Source organism: Lissotriton vulgaris, chromosome 7, assembly GCF_964263255.1.
Source record: "Lissotriton vulgaris chromosome 7, aLisVul1.2, whole genome shotgun sequence".
NCBI lineage: Eukaryota > Metazoa > Chordata > Amphibia > Caudata > Salamandridae > Lissotriton > Lissotriton vulgaris.
The window spans coordinates 197,110,621-197,129,609 of record NC_141695.1 but is presented as its reverse complement, the minus strand read 5'-3'; the positions used below and the strand labels follow the sequence as shown (position 1 = coordinate 197,129,609).

The window sequence follows — 18,989 nt, the reverse complement described above, 5'->3', positions numbered from 1 at the left end:
ATGATGAGGGGAAGGACAGATGGATGGATGATGGGTGGGTGAAAGGATGGATGGAAGGAAGGATGGCTAAGTGAAAGGGTCGATGGAGAGAGAAAGGGAGGATGGATGGATGACTAAAATAGTGGATGGGTGGAAGGATTAGTAAGTGAAAGGATGGCTGGATTGGTGAATGGGTAAATGGCTGAATGGATGAGTGAATGGATGGATGGGATGAGGAGTGGATGGATAAGTGTACAGATGGATAGGGTAAAAGGGTGGATGGATAATGGAGATGAGTGAAAGGACGGATGAGGGGATGAAGGGATGGATGAGTGAAATGATAGATGGAAGGATACATGATGGATAGGTTTGCAAACGGTTGAATATGTTTGGAAATGGCTGGGCTTACTTATATACTATTGCGCGACCTCTGATGTGTTAAAACGTACCTATTGTCCTGAAGTTTTGTCCTGAATTTTGACCTCCTATCCTGAATTTGTGTCCTGAATTTTGACCCTTTGTCCTGAATTTGTACACTCACCGTCCTGAATTTGCACCAATGCCAGTTGGTCACCCTATTCGCGGGCTTGGAGACGGAGCGCCGTGCAGAGATGTCTGTCCCTCAAGATAAACAGACAGAACCACTCAGCCGAGAGAGCTGAGGCGCACACGGGACGGGGTATCTGCAGAGGCGCGCTGGAGAAGGGATGAAGTCAGCGGGTTGAGCTCACCTATTACAGACCATTTCCCCCTGGGAGTGAGCCATGGGAAAAATCCTAGAGGCGAGAAATTTAACACGGGCGTCAAGTGGCCCCATGTCATGGGTATCAACTTCAACCAGTCCCCGCTTTTAAATCAGAGATGATTTGCAGGCTGACATTTGCAACGAAACTACAAGTACCAACATGCAGTTCGCTAATGTTTAACAAGTGACCACTTGGCGGTTTTGACTGCTCTTTCTCTAGTGTTTAGATCTGTCGAACGGGCATCCGGTGGGATATCAGGTCGTGTTCAAAATACACTGTAAAGGGGCGATAGGTATAGCCATCATTAGTGCAGCAGGTACAGTGGCACCAAGCTCTAAGGCTATTGCAAGACACAAACTGACCTGCAACGGTGCGCCTCTTCTTTCGCAGGGCTTTGCAACGTGACGCATCCGGGAGATGCGTCACGTTGTAAATACCCCGCACCATGGTGCATCTTTTGCGCCGCCCCTGCGTCACAAAAGTGACGCAACGGCGGCGTAAAAGCAGCGCAAGGGGCTTGTAAATCTGCCCCAAAGTGTCTACATTGTAAAGAAACCAAATATACATAGCTTCATGTTGTTAAATAACTAAAAAAACTAAGATATCTGTGTTTGTTGTAGGAAAAATGGCCACATAAAATGCCGCAAAATTGCCGCTAAATTTCCATATTTGTGCCGCTAAATTTCCATTTTTGTGCCGCTAAATTTGCTAATCCATGCCGCTATATCCTGGGGGGTCTGATTAAATCGCAATGCACAAAATGCCTGTGATCAAGTCATGTTAGAGGATGATTGTGGGAGTGGAGAACATTTCGTCAAGGAATTTCTGCAGGTATTTAATGATGAGCTGGGCCTGCTCAAGGACTTTGAGCATTGGATAGTGCTATAGAAGGATGCCAAACCATGTGCACAAAGTGAGAAGAGTTCCTAATATGATGCTGGAACCCTTGAAAGAGGAACTGGATAGACTACTGGCTCTGAACGTCATAGATGAAATTTAATCCACAGAGTGGTTGGTTCCGATGGTGTTGCAACCAAAGGATGGTGGAAAATCTATCAGAATGTGTGTGGACTTGAGAAGTCTAAATAAATGGATCTGGGTAGATCGCCACCCGCTCCCTAACATCGTAGAGTCCATCACCATGCTGGAAGGAGCAAAAGGTTTTGGCGTGCTTGATCTCTCTTTGGCATACCATCAAGTGCAATTGCACTGAGATTCCCGGCACTTGCCATCTTTGTGACACCGTTAGGTGCATATCGATTTGTGAGGATGCCATTCGGGCTAGCCTCGGCTACAGCCTGCTTCTAGTGAATTAATAAGATGATCCTTGGTGATATACCTAACACATTTTTTCAGGATGATATCCTAGTTTATGGTAAAATGGTAAAGATTTCATTGAGCATGATGAGATGTTGAGAAGAGTGTTGGGTAGGCTGTCGGACAAAAATGCAAAATTGGAGTGACATCGAGGGCTAGGGCGGACGATCTCAAATCTGAGGAACCAGGTTTGAGTCTCGGCAAAGGAAGATCAGTTGGAGACTGGGAGCAAACTGGCAGGCTGATGATGTTGGTGGTGTGTATACAAGATCTCAATAAAAGACTACTTGAAGAACACCACCTGTAGCATCTTAAAAGAACCCTAAGCTATTCTTAGGTTGTTAACTTCACCATCAGCGTGAACAGGCCTTTCACAAATACAATCAACAACAGCTTTTCATATGCCCTTGAATTGGGTCAAGGAATGGTTATACAAGGAGGCCAGAACCAGACAGACTGAGGAAATCCCCTTGTCCCCTTGTAGATCTTCCTTCACAGAGCAGAAAGACTGTGCACGATGGGCAGCCTGAGTATGCCTCACTGTGGTCCAGGTTAAATTCTCTTAGGTAGAACCCAATATCCATCAGCCACAATGGTGTTTTAGGGGACATGGTTGGGCTGGAGGGCCCTGCTCATGGCTAGAGCAGTGCCCATTAGCAGAGTCAATGGATGCTGTGTGGTTATCATCACAATTGTTCCAAGGATCAACAAACAATAGGACCAGTGTTGTAACTATAAGTAGTGGTTCAATTGTGCACTGGAGGATGTGCCTTGTATTCACAAGCGGGCCTTTCTCTTTAATTATCTAATCCATACTGTCATTGTGGGGGCAGCAATATATTGTTTGTCTGAAGAATATAATGCAATGCCACATGGCCACTATCCCTCATTCTGGCAGATGGCATGATTTTCCTGATATGGTCAAGGTCACATCTGCCACCCAATAGCCAACTCCCACAGCAATTCTGTAGGTGTTATGGCAATAGTGGGCCCACTCGCGCACCTGACCCTGCAAATTCTGCCATTGCTTCCTTAATTTAGCCTGTTGCAGCCTCATCTCCTCTGCATTGGCACAGTGACAACTCTGCTCGTAGGTCTCCTCATTCTGCCCCTCTTCTCCTGCTACTTTTGGGGAAGTCAGTTCACTGTGTTGCAACTAGCAGGTAAGTCCCCATTTGTGTAGGATTTCATTGACACCACTACGTCTCTGTGCTGCTCCAAACCTCTCTGCAACCATGTTTGCTGCTTCCTCTGTCGTTTTCTACCTCTGTCACGTGCCAAATAGCTGCCCGGTGGTGTGTCACAGAGTGCCAGTTGTCTTTTGCTTTGTAGGAGTAGGTTCTACTTTTTCAGCCCCAGACAGCTCCCACAACATCTCTCAAGGTCTGCATTGTTCAACTCATTTCTCCAGAAAAGCAAACTAACCAGCTCTAAAAACTGTGCTGTGGAGCACTGCAGTTTCCAAGGGCCAATAACAGATTAACAAGAAAGAATTTTCACAGCTTCTAAGAAGCAACGGCAGCAACAAACTGCCTGCACCTTAGGAAAAGATTGTTTAATTCATGGGTCAGTGAATAATCATTGAAACGAGGCAAAGATGTTAAAGGGATCAGAGGAACTTGGGTAACATAACACTCACATCACTGCCGTGGTCCTGTCCCTCAAAAGCCTTTTTAGGCCGCAGCCTACCAGACAGCACAGTTGTCTGGTTTGCTAAAGACATCTTGGGGACATTCAGAAATCAGACCTAGGAATACATTCTGCCTGTTGCTTTCCAATTCACTTTGTGGTCTGTGTCTCACATTTAATGGCTATTTGTTGGCTCTATTTGCTTTAGGCTTTTCAGCTTGAATTTGTCCCTCCCATTGCCTAAACCTTGTTTACTATTTTCTTCCACAAACTCATTTTCTGTAAACAGACCTTTAAATCTTGTTGAAGAACCGGATTAACCCACTTACTAGGTCTTGGCGGCGGGGAAACTGCCCAAGCATTCCATACCCTTCATACGTAGTAAAAGGAGACACAGGAGCCTTTGTCTGCAGTAGGAACCCAGATTTATTCAAATAGCCAGGGCTATGGAACAGAGTCCCAAGCTCATCAGAAACAAGACAGAGGAGGCTGCTGCTTTACTCTGCAGCTTACAAGCCTTTTATACTTTTTAATCTCAGTCTTTTAGCTCTTAGTTCACTGTTCAATCAGGGCAGTGTTTGTAGTTGATAACCAGATCCAGATGACGTTTGTAGATAGTGACCTGGTCAAGGCTTGGTACACAAATCATTGTTCACTCGGCTTGATCAAGGCTCTCTCTCTCAGGTCATTGTTTAATCACCTTGATCAAAGCCGGTCTTTCAGGTCATTGTTTAATCACCCTGATCAAGGCCTAGCAGGCAGACCATTGTCCAGACAACCTGATCACAGTGTTAAGGATGTTTACCAGGCTGGGAGCAGGAGATGGAAAACAAACCATTTACACAGGGTGTGAGTGACTCATGGCTTTCTGTTGAACTGCAAGAACAGGGGGGGTTGGGTGTGCAACAGTTCCTGGGCAGAAATGCAGTTTGCAAGATGGCTGTTGTCGTGTTAGTTAGATTTTCCTCAGGAATCAGCAGAAACGACCAGGTGGGTTGTGTGGAAGTGTTTGGCACGAGATGGCAATGAAAAAGGAATGAAGTCTCGGTTCAAATGATGCTGATCAGAAGAACACTTTTCCTCATTATTCTTATCTTGTTACATTTGCAGTGCATTCAAAGATAGAGGTCAAATGCCAGGCTGTGTCTTCCAGGGAGCTAGGTGTTTAGTTTTCTTTCTCTGACTTCAAAGTGAGAGGATTTGTCTGAAAATCATGCTTTGCGTGGGGAAGGCTGTATAGATTGTTTAATTTTTTTTCTAGTACACAACAAAGCTTATATGCCTGTAAATGAACAGTGCTGACGATCAAATCAATACATCAGGTGATGACATTTCTACATATTATTGTATGTTTGCTGTATACCTAAACAGTAAAGCTGTGTCGGTAATGGCAGTATGCTACCATACCATGCATATTCCACATTACCGCGCTCACTCTACGCTGCACAATTCCATGCTACTGAACTTCACTCTGCACCACTTCACACTGCATCACTGCATTCTTCTCTGCACCATTCCCCTCTAAGCCTTTCTACTCTAAACCTCTCCACTCTACTCTATTCCAATGCACTCTACCCCACACTACTCTACTATGCACCACTGCACTCTTTGCCAATGCACTCTACACCACTCCATGCCCTTCCACCCTATGCCACCCTACTCTGCAACACTACACTCTATGTCACTGCACTGTACCCCAATCCATTCTACACCACTTTTTCAAAACCAATGCATTCTACGCCAATCTACTCTGCGCCAAATCACTCTATGCCACTATACTCCACGCCATTGCACTCTACACCACTCTATTCTACTCTGTGGAACTGCACTCTATACCATTCTATTCTACTCTGCACCACTGTGTTTTACGCCATCCTACTCTGTGCCTCTGCACTCAACGCCACTCCACTATACACCATTGCAATCTCCGACAGTATACTCTTCAACACTGCACTCTATGCCACTGAACTCTACACCACTGAACTCTACGCCACTGAACTCTAAGCCACTGAACTCTACATCACTGCACTCTACGTTACGTCATTCTACTCTGAAACAATCTGCTCTACCACTGCAGTCTACGCCACACTTTTGCACTCTTTGGCACTCCACTCCACACAACGCCACTCCACTCAATGCCACTGCACTCTATACCACTGCACTCTATGCCAGTGCACTCTACACCACTTTACTCAAAACCAATACATCCTATTCCACTGCTCCCTTCCAATCTATTCTGCACCACTGCATTGTATGTCACTATACTTCACTCTATGCCACAGCATTCTATGCCACTCTATTCTACACCATTGCACTCTATGCCACTTTATTCTGCACCACTTTATGCCACTTCACTCTAGATCAATACACTCTATGCAACTCTGCTCTACACCACCAGACTCAATGATACTCTATTCTGTAGCACTCTCTGCCACTGCACTCTGCGCCACTCTACTCTATTCCACTGCACTCTAATCTGTACCACTCTACAACACTCTTCTGCACTCTATGCCAATGCATTCTGCATCACTTTAATCTACTGTTCACCACTGCACTCTGGCACTGCAGTCCATGCCACTTCAGTCTACACCGCTCTACTCTATTCTGCTCCACCCTACTCTATGGCACTTCCCTCCACCCCACTCTACTATGTTCCAATGCACCTTTCACCAGTGCACTCTATATCACTCCACTTTGCAACACTGCACTCTACACCACTACTCTATACCACTCCACTCTACCTTGAACCACTCAAATCTACACCACTTTACTCTACTCTGAAACAATCTACTTTATGCCACTACACTTTATGCCACTTCAGTCCACTCTGCACCACTCCGCTCTACGCTACTGCATTAAACCCTGCATCACTCTACTTGATGCCTCTCTACTCTATGCCACTGCTCTCTACCCCACTATTCTATGCCACTGCACTCTATGCTGCGCCACTCTATGTCACTGCACTCTATGCTGTGCTACTCTACTGAAAACCACTGCACTCTACACTATTTCACTATACAACACTTAATCAAAACCAAAGCACCGTATGCCACTGTACCTACGCCAACTACTTTGCACCACTGTACTTTATGCAACTATACTCTACATATGTCTACACCGTTCTACTCTGCACCACTCTATGCCACTTCACTCTACGTCACTCTACTCTGCAACCCTGCTCTCTCCACCACTGAACTCTACGCCACTATACTCTGCATCACTCCACTCTACTCCACTGTACTCTATGCCAATCCACTTTAAGCCACAGTAATCTACTCTGCACTTTTACACTCTATGACACTCTACTCTATACCACTACACTCTTCATCACTTCACTCTACTTTGAAACAATCTTCTCCATACTACTGCAGTCTACTCTACTCTATTCCACTCTGCGGCAATCGGCTCTCCGCCATTCAATTTATACTGCTGCCTCTAGGCCACTGCACTCTACTCCACTGCTCTCAACACCACATTTCTTAAAATCTGTACACTCTATGCCACTGCACTCTATGCCACTCTGCTCTGCACCACTCTGCGCCACTACACTCTACACTCTACACAAATGTGCTCTATGCCACTCTACTCAACACTAATGCACTCTACAACACTCTGCTCTGAAGCACTGAACACTCTTCCACTGAACTATATGCCTCTCTACTCTGCACCACTTTACTCTATGGCACTGCACTCTAATCTGCACATCTCTATGCCACTGTATTGCACTCTATGCCAATGCACTTAACACCACTCTATTCTACTGTGCAGCACAGCACTCTATGACACTGTACTCTACACCACTCCAGTCAAGTCAACTCCACCCTGCACCACTCCACTCTACCCTGCACTACTCCACTCAACCATGTACCACTCCACTCTATACCACTTCACTCTAATCTAAAATAATCTACTCTGCACCACTGCACTCTATGCCACTGCACTCCACATCACTCCAATCTATGCCACTGCAATCAACGCTGTGCACTGTACTCTACACCACTCCAGTATATGCCACTGTGCTCTACCCTTCACCACTATACTCTACCCTCCACCACTCCAATCTAGTCTGAAACAATCTACTCAACTCCACTGCATTATACGCCACTCTTCTCCATTGCAGTCTATGCTATGCCACTGTACTCTAAACCACTGCACTCTACGCCAATACACTGTACACCACTTTATTCAAATCCAATGCCTCTACACCACTGTACCTACGGCAACTACTTTGCACCACTGAACTTTACGCCACTATACTCTACAACATTCTACTCACTTCTACAGCACTCTATGCCACTCTACACCACTATACTCTGTGTCCCTGCACTCTATGCCACTCTATTCCACTCTGTACCACTGTACTCTGTCACTATTATCAGCCTTGCTCTACTCTGAACCACTATTCTACAACACTCAATGACCCTGCACTCTTTGACCCTGCACTCTATGACCCTGCACCCTGACACTCTACTCCTCAGGACTACACTCTATGCCACTGCACTCTACTCTACACCAAGCAACCCCACTGCACTCTACGCCACTTTACTGCACTCTATGCCACTGCACTCTACACCACTACACTCTATGCCAGTGCACTAGACACCACTGCACTCTACGCCACTGCACTCTATGGCACTCTACATTTCTGCACTCTACCCTGCACCACTCCGCTCTATGCCACTTTACTTCACTCTATGCCACTCTACTCCACTGTGCACCACTCTACGCCATTGCACTTTACGCCACTGCAATCTACTCTGCACCGCTCTACTCAATGCCACTTCACTCTACACTACTCTAAGTCACTGCTCTCTACTCCAAAGCACTCTACACAACTTTAATCAAAAACAACGCACTCTACGCCACTGCACTCAATGCCAATCTAAACTGCACCACTGTACTTTACCCCACTTCACTCTAGGCTACTCCACTCTAAGACACTCTACTCCACTCAATGATGCTTTACCTCTTTTAACTCGGCTCCACCTACACTCTACTCTATGCTACTCCACTCTACTCTATTCTCGGGCATTCTAAGGCACAACTCCCTCTATGCCACCCCATGCTGCTTTGTATACTCCAATCTGTGACACTCTACTTCATTAAAACCTGCTCCACTGCCACTCTACTTCACTCTAAGCCACTCCACAGCACTCTACTCTATGCCATTATATGACACTACTCCACTCTACGACACTCTAAACAAGTCCTTCTATGCCACTCCACGCCACACAACTCCACTGCACTCTATGCCATTCTATCCTATGACCATCTACTCTGCTGTATGCCACTCTACTCAACTCCACTGTACGCATCACCCTCTACATCACTTCACAAATCTCTATGCCACCCAACTCTACAACACTCTACTCAACTCTGACACTTTGCTCCACTCCACTCTACGCCACTCAAAACTATGCCTGTACTCTCTAGGGCACTCTACTCACTCCAGGACACTCCACAACACTGTACAGTTCTCCATGACACTCCACCTCACTCCTCTCCACTCTACTCAATTCTACTGTACGCCACTCTATGCTACTCCATAACACTCTACCTTATGCCACTCAACTCTAGGCCACTCCATAACACTCTACTTTATGACACTCAACTCTATGCCACTCTCTTTTACCCTACTAATGTTAAGCCATGCGGAACAGCAGCCACTCCGGTGTACAACATGGCTAAAATATATTGGCAAAGCCAATAGCTCTTGCATAGGATACCTACTAGCTTTGCCAATGCTTGTTTGAAATGACCCTTGCTTTGGAGAACTTTGAAAGCTATATAGAATGCTGACATTGGCACACACATACATGTATTAGTAGGCTCTCTGCTTTTCAGTGATAAAAGAAAATTCCTGAGAAATCACCCCGATGGAAAATCAGGGGTGCAGCAGAATTCTTACCATCTGGGGTAGATCATGTTTTCTGGTCCTATCAATACACTTTCCATGATGAATCTAGTGACCCCAATACCAGTTTGTCTATCACTGACCAGCCTGGTGGCTCCACTGCCGAGTTTACTGCTATGCGTTGTGTGCTCACACTAATGTATTTTAAGGTAATTCAAATGTATAGTGGAAAATATAGTAAATTTTGCAACGGGAACAAATCAGCATCTCTCATGGGAATATTTTGGAAATTAAAAAACGTTCACAATGATTTAGAACCCAAGACTTTATTAGTCAGTTAAATAACCACAATGAAAATACAGAATAGAACAATAGATAAGCAGCCCTCTATGCTGCCTTGAAGGAGCTAAGAGGGAACTTGCATATTCTCTGTTAACGTTACATTGACTTAATGTTAATGAAAATTGAATTTTCTGTAAGGCAGGTTCTGAGTATTAAATGTTAAAGAAGGAACTTAATGGAAATCGTGCCTCTGTGCAACTCTACACAACTAACCATGTCCAGGCCTAGTATTTCATGCTTTTATAAATAAAGATATGAAACAGAGGAATAGAAATCGACAAAGGAATCATGTTCTGTCTATCACTGACATCATGTGATTGTGAGAAAAAAAATCAATATTGCTTCTAGCGAAAAGATTTTCTTGTTTCTGGTATCACGCTACTCTTGACCTTGGCCCTAGAATTTGTTCTACAAAACAAACTTTCAGTCAGGACGTCCCTGAAGCAGTCCTATGAAGTAAAATTGTACAATCTGAAACATTGTCCCTGTATTCTATTATTGTATGAGTAGCATATTATGCTGTCATACATTGTTGTTGGTTTGTGTGTGCATTGATATGAATAACGATGTATGATACAGGTATTAGTTAGAATGGACCATTAGTGCTGAAGTCAGAATGAATGTCTTGGAAGAGATATTTGGCAAACTGTTTATACTTTTTACTTAGGTAAAGTGACTTTTCTGTTGTTACAAAAACAACATTGATTATATTTCTATACTAGGCATTTTCTTGAAACCCTTGAGAGGGGCTGAACCCTTAAATGTAAAAAGATTTAGTGATATAAATCGAGGGTATAGACACGGTGTTCGTGCCTCTGTACTCCATGTTCATGTGGGACATTTTGTGTGTGCCAAGTCACTTGTATATGGAACTAATTGCGTTTCAACGGTTTGATCGAGCTGCAGTTATCAAGAGAGCTATGACAATTCTTGCCCCACCAAAGTGTGAGGATCATGGCTGCAGGCAGAGGAGAAAGCATCCTAGGGTTCTCTGCTTCTGCAGTTTTCCTGCCTTTGACTTGCCTCACACCTCCCCTAGCCCTTTAAATTCAGAACATTCTTCTGCAGAGTAGACTGGAGCAATTCTCTTGGTGAGGCCCAATAGTGGTGTGTTCCATTTCTGATGCTGTATACACTTGTACTTTAAATGAAATATGATATGACTATATATTTATTATGGGTTATTTGGTATTTGTCACTAGAAAAATTAAGTATATGTGCAAATTGAGTATATGGGAGGGATGTAGGTGCTATTTGCTTTCCTGCCACGACTATTAATCAAGTAGTGGATATGGATCAAAAAGCAGCGTTGTGCATTTTTGTGAGTATACTAACAACTAAGAGGTCTACACAAATCTTGTAGCTGTGTTTGTACTGATTTACCTTACTGAATATACTTCAATGGGCAGATCAGGTGGAGCTGTCAATCACTGATTGTTTGTTCTTGCTTAAGAATACATACTCACTTTGCCCCCTGAATCATATCCTGCAGGCCTGAGCATGAACATCAGGGCTCATACACACACACATATCACTTAAGAGAATAAACAGGTCACAGGTATGTGCTTGAGGCAAAGGTGCTGGCTTCAATTCATTGTCTATCAAACATACATCGGGTGCATGACTTCTGGAGCAGTGTTCAGGCGAAGGAATACAGAGACAACAAACCTGGGGAGAGAGAGAAAAATATGTGTGTTAGAGAGTGTGTCACATTGAGAGGAAAGGAAAGCAAAGGTGGGATTGGAACAGTGCGACTGACCAAGCAAGTGAGAGGCAGGCTGAAGTGGGGGGGGGGGGGGGGGGGGTGATGTTACGACCCCTTGTAACTCATGTAACTCATGCTGCGTGTACCCAGGTGCCAGGATTGGCATTATGTCTCTACCAGGCCTGGCAGACAAATGCATTGGTAGAAAAAACAAAGAGGTAGTTCTGCCTGTCTGATCGTAAGAAACACTACTACTGATCTGAAGCTGCCAGTGTGGGCGGGCGTGCTTCATGATGAAGCTTGAACCTTACAGAGTCCATGATTGGACAGATGGGTGTAAATATAGCATCCCTCTTACAGTCCAGTAAATGGGGCTGGCCAGTGCCAGAGTGATATCAGAAGGTCTCAACCCACCTGAGTAGCAACTGTGGAGTCAATCAAGGACCAATCTTCAGGTGGTGTGCTCTGGGAGGGCGACTCCATACCCTGCTCTTGCTGGGTACTGTACAGGCTTCAGGCAGGAGCCACACACATTGCAAGGTGTCCAATTGGGTTGGCACCCCAAGGCAGTGTTGGCTAGTGTTATGTGTTTGAGAGTGGACGACAGACTTTGAGAAAGGCCTGGGGTATTTCCTGACCCACTAGAGGGTGCAGACCTCCACTATGGGCTGGTGACCATTGTCTCTTTGATGACTGCTGCCTCTAGGAGGAGATTCAAATGGCAAACACAAACTAGGACCAGCAAGACGTCAGGCCAGTCTCCTGTGAGCAACTGGTCTTCCACTCCAGGTTCTGACTCATCTTCCATTACTGAGTTGCTGCTAGAATTGAGCGCTGGCTTGAACAGAACCCACTGGACTTCACAAGTGCCGTGTAGGCACCTGCCTTATGAGGCATCTAGTTAGAGTTAATACTGGGGATACACCAATTAAGTTATTCTCATGGACTTGCCAATATTGGTGGTTCTCTTACTTGGTGTCCAGCACTGGGTTTTCTTGAGGAGCCTAATGTGTCTTTGGCCTTCTCCATTAGCCTGAGGACAGTGTAGGGTGATAAAGTGGTGAGTGGTTTCTCTTTCTCAAAGATATTGTTGAAACTCTTCTCAAATCTAGGACAATAGTCAGTTTTGACTTCTATGTTGATTTTGTGCCTAGATATGCTCTACTCTAGTATCGGAATGACAGTGGCAGTGGTGGTAGGCACAATCTTAATGGTGGAGTAGCAAGACTGTCCATCATCAACTTCTAGGAGATGATGCCCATCAGGGGCATTGCAGAGGTTTTCACTTTTTATTTACCATGGTGCCTCACCGTGATTTTTCAATATTCAACATTTCACCCTGACAGCTCTTGCTCTGTTTGTGCATTTATGCCTGGGAATTAAGCTTACACTTGTATCCATACTTTGCTTTTTCCTATAACCCTGTGGTCAGTAAGCGATTTATTAATGCAGGAGCGTGTACAGATCAAATCATGACAGCCCCACATGATCACAATGGCTTCCATTCTACTTTGCAAGACTTTCGCTCAGTAGTGTCAAGGCTCAGCTAGGGTTGGTGATGAGTAACACAATCAGGGTTATGTTGGGTGGAGAGAATTTATCACCCACTATCCTACAAAATTCAGGTCAAGTTAGGACATCACCGGATCATCTGATAAGGACCCTTGGGTTTTTCAATCATTTCAGCATGTGCTGGGCTTTGCTGCCATAAGAGTCCTTTTTGAACCAGTGTCCAGTGTCCTACAGAAGGTGACTACGTTGGGCACTAAGCTGTCAAACTAGGGGGCCATCCTTGGAAACAGTAGACCTCTTTGACGCTCCCCAGAAGTTGAATATTTCAACCGTCCTTTGACAACCTTATACAATAAATGCCTCAAAAAATCAAGTACAGATGTAATAAATTAATATTTTTCTCAGTAGGTGCTTAGTCTGCATTTTTTTTCAGGGCAGCAACTACACCTATTCTTTTATTTCGAAATAACAGAGCTTTCACCTAGTTTGAGCTAGCTGTGTCCTATGTTCAGGTACATTTGTCAAAGCCAGTGCTTCCCCCTCAGGTCTGCTATTGTGCCTCATTGTTGAGTGTGACGTAACACACCCGCTACATAGCATTGTCATACAGACACAGGTTGAGGTTCCTTCCGGTTTGGTGACGATTAGGGACACCGTGGTGTGTGATCTTGTGCATGTTTGTTTAGCCCTGCTTTCCAGCTTCAGTATCTCTGCTTCCACTTGCCCTCAGAGGCGGACTGTGAGTCTTTGATGGCAAAGTGAGGTGGGTGTCCAGTGGGTCTATGTGAACCTCGAATGTGGTCCTTGTAGGCACCCCGTGATGGTAATCATCTCTTGGTGCACAACAATGATGTTTTCTTCCTCTTTTCTCAACCTCAGTGGTACAGCTGATTAGTGTTCTACTTCCATTTTCTAGGATAAATACACTTCCCTTCATGCTCTTGTTCCCATGTTGCAGACAGCTTTAGCAGACATGTTAATGTCTGGGGACAGATAGGAGGGAGATTCAGGAAAAAATCAGCAGGACCTAATTTTCGCATTAAGGCAGCCCATGAAGGGGTGGAATTAACTGCACCCAGCAAATACCCAAACCCCAGAGTGGGGCAACTATAGACCAAATTCAAGAACCACATGGAGGAGACCAAAGAATGCCATACCTCGGTCCACCTCATGCAACAGCCTGCCATGTACCTGTAATTTCCCAAGTTTGGTGCTTTGAAGTGGCCTCAGTGATGTGTAGCAGAGAGACAGAAAGAATTAAAAGCAAATAAGAGAAAAAGAGGAGATAGTCAGGGAAGGAGATGGACACAGAAACAGGAAGAGTGTGAGAATGAAAGTGAGAGGGTTCGAGGTAGAGCACGAGTCAGGCGAACGACGTATAAAGGAATGAATGAATGAAAAGTCTTTATAAAGCGCGAGCTAATGCCCGGAGGCGTCTTGGCGCAGTGGAGACCTGTCAGAAGGCGATACCTAGAAAGTTTCCTAGCAGAACATCAATGTTTCCCTTACATATGAGACCACTTCATTTTACAAAGGGTATCAGTGAGAAATAACCTCGTACTGTGAGTAATTTTGACTTTTCAATTACTGACAGATCTATTTTTCCTAGTCCAAAGTTTTGTCTAAAATGTATACCTAGGTGAATGGGCCACAAAAGGCACAGAGCCATTCGCAGGCTCAGTACTTACACTCGACTGTCAAAGAGCAATCTCCAATTACCCCTCTATACATCTACCTGGCCTCTGTCCCCTTTTGAGGTTCTCCTTCCTCAGGAGTGAAGAGAGGGAACCTGAAAGTAGCCTCCGAATATCCATTCGGGGTATACAAGGCAATAAGGCACTGCTAGCCGAGTGCGCTTCCTATTCTTTCCTCATGTCCCATGGCCGAAATTAGAATCTAAAATATGGGATCTCTTCCGGGCATGGGTCCCATCATCCTTACTTACGGGCACAGGGAAGGTCCCTGAAGCTGGGCGGTGGTAATTGGAGCTTGTCAGGTTATGGACCATGGAGCTGCAGTAGATTCTCCAAGGTCTCATAATGTTTCTGCTACACGCATGCGTATTGAGGGTTGTACTCTTCGCTTTTGCACATGTACAATCTTTCACTTCCTCTCTGTTGACTTTTACATGCCTTCTTGGCTTTACTAAGAATAAAGATGTGAGCCGGTTACACCTACAAGTATTACAGGTGGCTAACTTCATGCTCCATCAAGAGAAGAAGTTCTGGAAAAAGTGGTGGCTGTCCAAGAATGCCTAATTCGGCATGCATTGCTCTTTAATCTGCCAAAATGTCTCCTGATTCCTGCATAATATAGTTTTTGAAGGAACCCACTTCCGAGCAGGGTTTGTTACCTATCCACCAGGAAGATCAGAGGATGAAGACTGACATGTCACTCTTCGCTTACCTCAACGAAAGAGTTTCCTTCTACGCACCCAAGAGACTCCTCCTCTGCGCCGACCTCGCCCGTGCTGAAACCCCTCGCATCTACACATCCAGCACGGGTGGAAGAGCCTACTCCTACATCGCGGCAAAGACCTGGAACGAACCCAGCACTGCATTAGACGTTCCCCCACTCTGCAAGCAGTCAGGATGAACCTTAAGACCTGGCTCTTTGGGTGAAACGGAGCTACACGGTCCTCACTCCCGACGCCTAGAGACCCTCTCGGGTGAGTAGCATGCTTCACAAATCCCAGATTGATTGACTCTTATGCAAGCCTCTGGTTAACTGCACCATGCCACGTGGCATCATGGTTGCCAATAGCCCTTTAGCAGATTTAATCTTCAGCTGCTTCTTGTTCATCTTCTTGAGTATTAGAATCCTGCCTCTCAATATTACGAGAAAATAGTTCTGGTAACTTCCTTTTTAATGCAGTTGTGAGTAAATGCAAGATCTCTAACGAGAGCTGTGGCACTCCAGCAAGGATTCCCTCCAGTAGTAACAATGGGTGCAGGTGCAAAGCAATGGGATGCAACTTCATAGGATCAGATAGAACTGGTGGAACTGACTGCAGTTCTTCAGCACAGGTCCATTTCCTACTTTTCCTAGAACTTAAATATATGTTGGTTTGGACGACAATCTGATGACTAGGGCCTATGTAAACAGGAGGGAGGCGATCAAATCTCTGAATCTGGTTGCAAATATTTTAAGTGCCTGGGTGGAACTACATTTGCTTTCTCTGTGAGCTGTCTGCGTCAGAGGTCAGGAAAACCCCAGACAAACAGGCCAGGCCAGGCAGAGCACTCCTAATGTCTCAAGATATGTCCCTATCTCCAGAGATCCTCAGGATCAAAAGCCATGTCTAGACATTGGCCTTGTTACCCTCTCTATCCTCTTCTTCCTAGTACCGTTATTACCCATTCTGTGCTGAGCATTCAGGAGGAGGCAGGTGATGTCACAGTGGACCTTCCTTTCTGGCTGTTCAGAGCCTTGTTCTTTCTACTTCAATCCTTTCTATTACTTGGAAAATCCCTCTCATTGCCTTTCCTCTTTGGGCTGTTTCCTCTTTAATGTCTGCATTTGTCACTCTATACGTTCAGAGGGTTTGGCTACAGCCCATTGGTCTCCCCGTCAGTTTGATTCTATTCAAAGTTCCAGACATCTCTGCAGCCATATCCAGACATTGATAACATTTCAGAACTGGTGTTTTTCTAGATAGTTATCTTCTATTCAGTGTGGCTTATCTTATGAATTTCAATTTCTTTGTAAATAAATAAATAAATCGTAAATCATACGTTCTTATATAGCGCCTTTCACCGTAAGGTCTCAAGGCGCTTGCTTTGGGAACCCGTCCTAGCCTTTCCCTGCAAGATTACCCCTACTGGGCATCCCCAAGGTGAAGACCAGGCATCCCATCGCGGTGAGGCCCTAGTGGAGATTAAGCAAGTTATTGCCCAGAGTTGCAGAGTGTGAACCCACGATTTGAGTAGGCACCGAGGTGAGAATTATCGAGTCCGTGGACATTTTGAGCTTAAGGCCCTGCCGCGTCGGGTATTGAACCCTGGTCCCGGGTCTGACCTCTGCATAAGGGACTGCCTCCTCTAACCGGTGAGCCACACTTCTCCCTGTGAAGGATTTAAGAGGACTTTAAGGATTTTAACCAATAACCTTCAGTGATCAGTAGTTAAAGCTCTTCAGGAGCCTTTTCGGGAGGGTGGAGTTCATTGGGGGCCATTGGGGTCTGGATCTTAGTTTAGATGAGAGGCTTAGTTGCAGAAGTCTGAGAAAAGATTTTATTTCCAGGTCATTTGTGTGCTCTTGGGAATTCCCTGTGGCCTTAAGATCTCGCCAATGTTTTCCTTTTTAACCTCTTGGCTCGGCAGAGGTGAAATTACTGACAATTAACACATCTTTCTTCTTAGGCTTAGGCTTGTAGGATTGGTGAACGTGATACTTATTTATGTAAGCCTACCTTCTGCAGAGCATTGGATGGTGGGGTAATTCTGAAACCTAATCCTCAATTTCTTAAAAGGTTGCACCCAGGGCATATGGGGATCAGGAGCCTATGCTCCCTGTGTTTTGTCCCTATCCTTCTTCCCAAATGGAAGTTCTTCGACATTCTTTCGATATCAAGAAGGTTTTTTTGGATAGATGCAGATATTTTTTATCACCTTTGCTGGTCAGAGTCGCAAGGCGTCTTCTATTTACATTACATTTGGTCCACTACTTCTCTGGTCTATTATTTGTCAGATTATCATTTCACTGCAGGAATGAATTGTAGGTTCAGTAGGTACATTAGAGATGGAGCATCGTCTTGGGCATAGATTCACAGGGTTTCTCTATTGCATGTTTACAGAGCAGCCACTTGGGCCTCTCCACATGCTTTAGTCAACCATTACACCATTCAGGGTCTAGGGTTGGAAGATTAGTACTTTGGACAGGGTGTCTTGAGCTCAGATCTACCTCAAATTTATTCTCATATTGTAATATTGTTCTTTAGTTGTATTTACTAATACATTCTTGGTAGTACTAGTGGCTGTGTTCATTTATTTGTTATGTTTTGATACTGCAGGGGTTGTATGACTTTGGTATTTCTCAAAACTAATAATTGGGGCAAGGGTCAGGGATTCAGGCATAATGTTTACATTCATTTTGGTAATCTTCATTTCCCTTAGATCTACTTGTCCTCATTACAGTCACCACACTTGGTCGCTCGCCCCTGAATGCTGGCCTTCGGCTGTGCTTTGTAAAGTCAAGAAAGAGGTTGGGTAAATTATACCTTTATAGTGCCCACATAGGGGCGGGCGGGGTCAGCTTTCAGCATACCTCCAGGTTTCCCTTCTCCTATGCCGAGGTGGGAGCACCTCAAAGGTAATCACTGCGACGAGGCTAAAGGATAATGAAGATTATCGGTAATAAATGTAGAAGTTATAACAGGTATAGCTCTGCATCCAGGCAAGTAAAGACGGTGGAGTTAGTTGTCAAAGTGTGGCACACCATCTGAAGCAAAAGTTAAAATTGCAGCTGTTCGCACCTTTATAGTTGTTTACCACTGGGGGTATCACCTATGCCCAGAGCGCTCAGTTTGTCCCAGGTCAGGCTCCTGCAAGCCTGTTGTTTATTGACAGTCTGATACTCACTGCCTTGCATTTCTAATGGAAAATCAGAACTACAAGTGCTGAGTTCCTTTAGAGAAGTTTGAAGGCATGGGCAAAGTCAGCAACTGCCCAGGACCTCCAGCTTCCAAGGGGACCCCTGAGTATGTGAGCTGCCTCTCTATCTCACATCTGTCTATTTCTCCATCTCAGCCTTTAATGTATTATTCAACAGTGTTTGGCATCATGGGCTTGAATTAGCTGAGTGGTACCTGAACTCTTGTCAAAAGGATAAGGTTACCAGTTGTTCTGTGTGAACAGGGACACCATGCTCTATTTATTGGGTTTCCTTATACAAATTATTTAGTGCA

The 18,989-nt window shown here is 44.9% G+C and overlaps 1 protein-coding gene across 1 annotated transcript in view; it reads right to left on the bottom strand.

Annotated features, from left to right (window-relative positions):
* Nucleotides 1-9,835: 9,835 nt before the first annotated feature.
* LOC147701178 (claudin domain-containing protein 2-like) overlaps nt 9,836-18,989 on the bottom strand; it is a 171,797-nt gene continuing 162,643 nt past the window's right edge. The window contains exon 6 of the mRNA XM_086929933.1: nt 9,836-11,535. Coding sequence (XP_086786059.1) covers nt 11,507-11,535 — 29 coding nt within the window. The 3' untranslated portion in view covers nt 9,836-11,506. The remainder of the gene's footprint in view (nt 11,536-18,989) is intronic.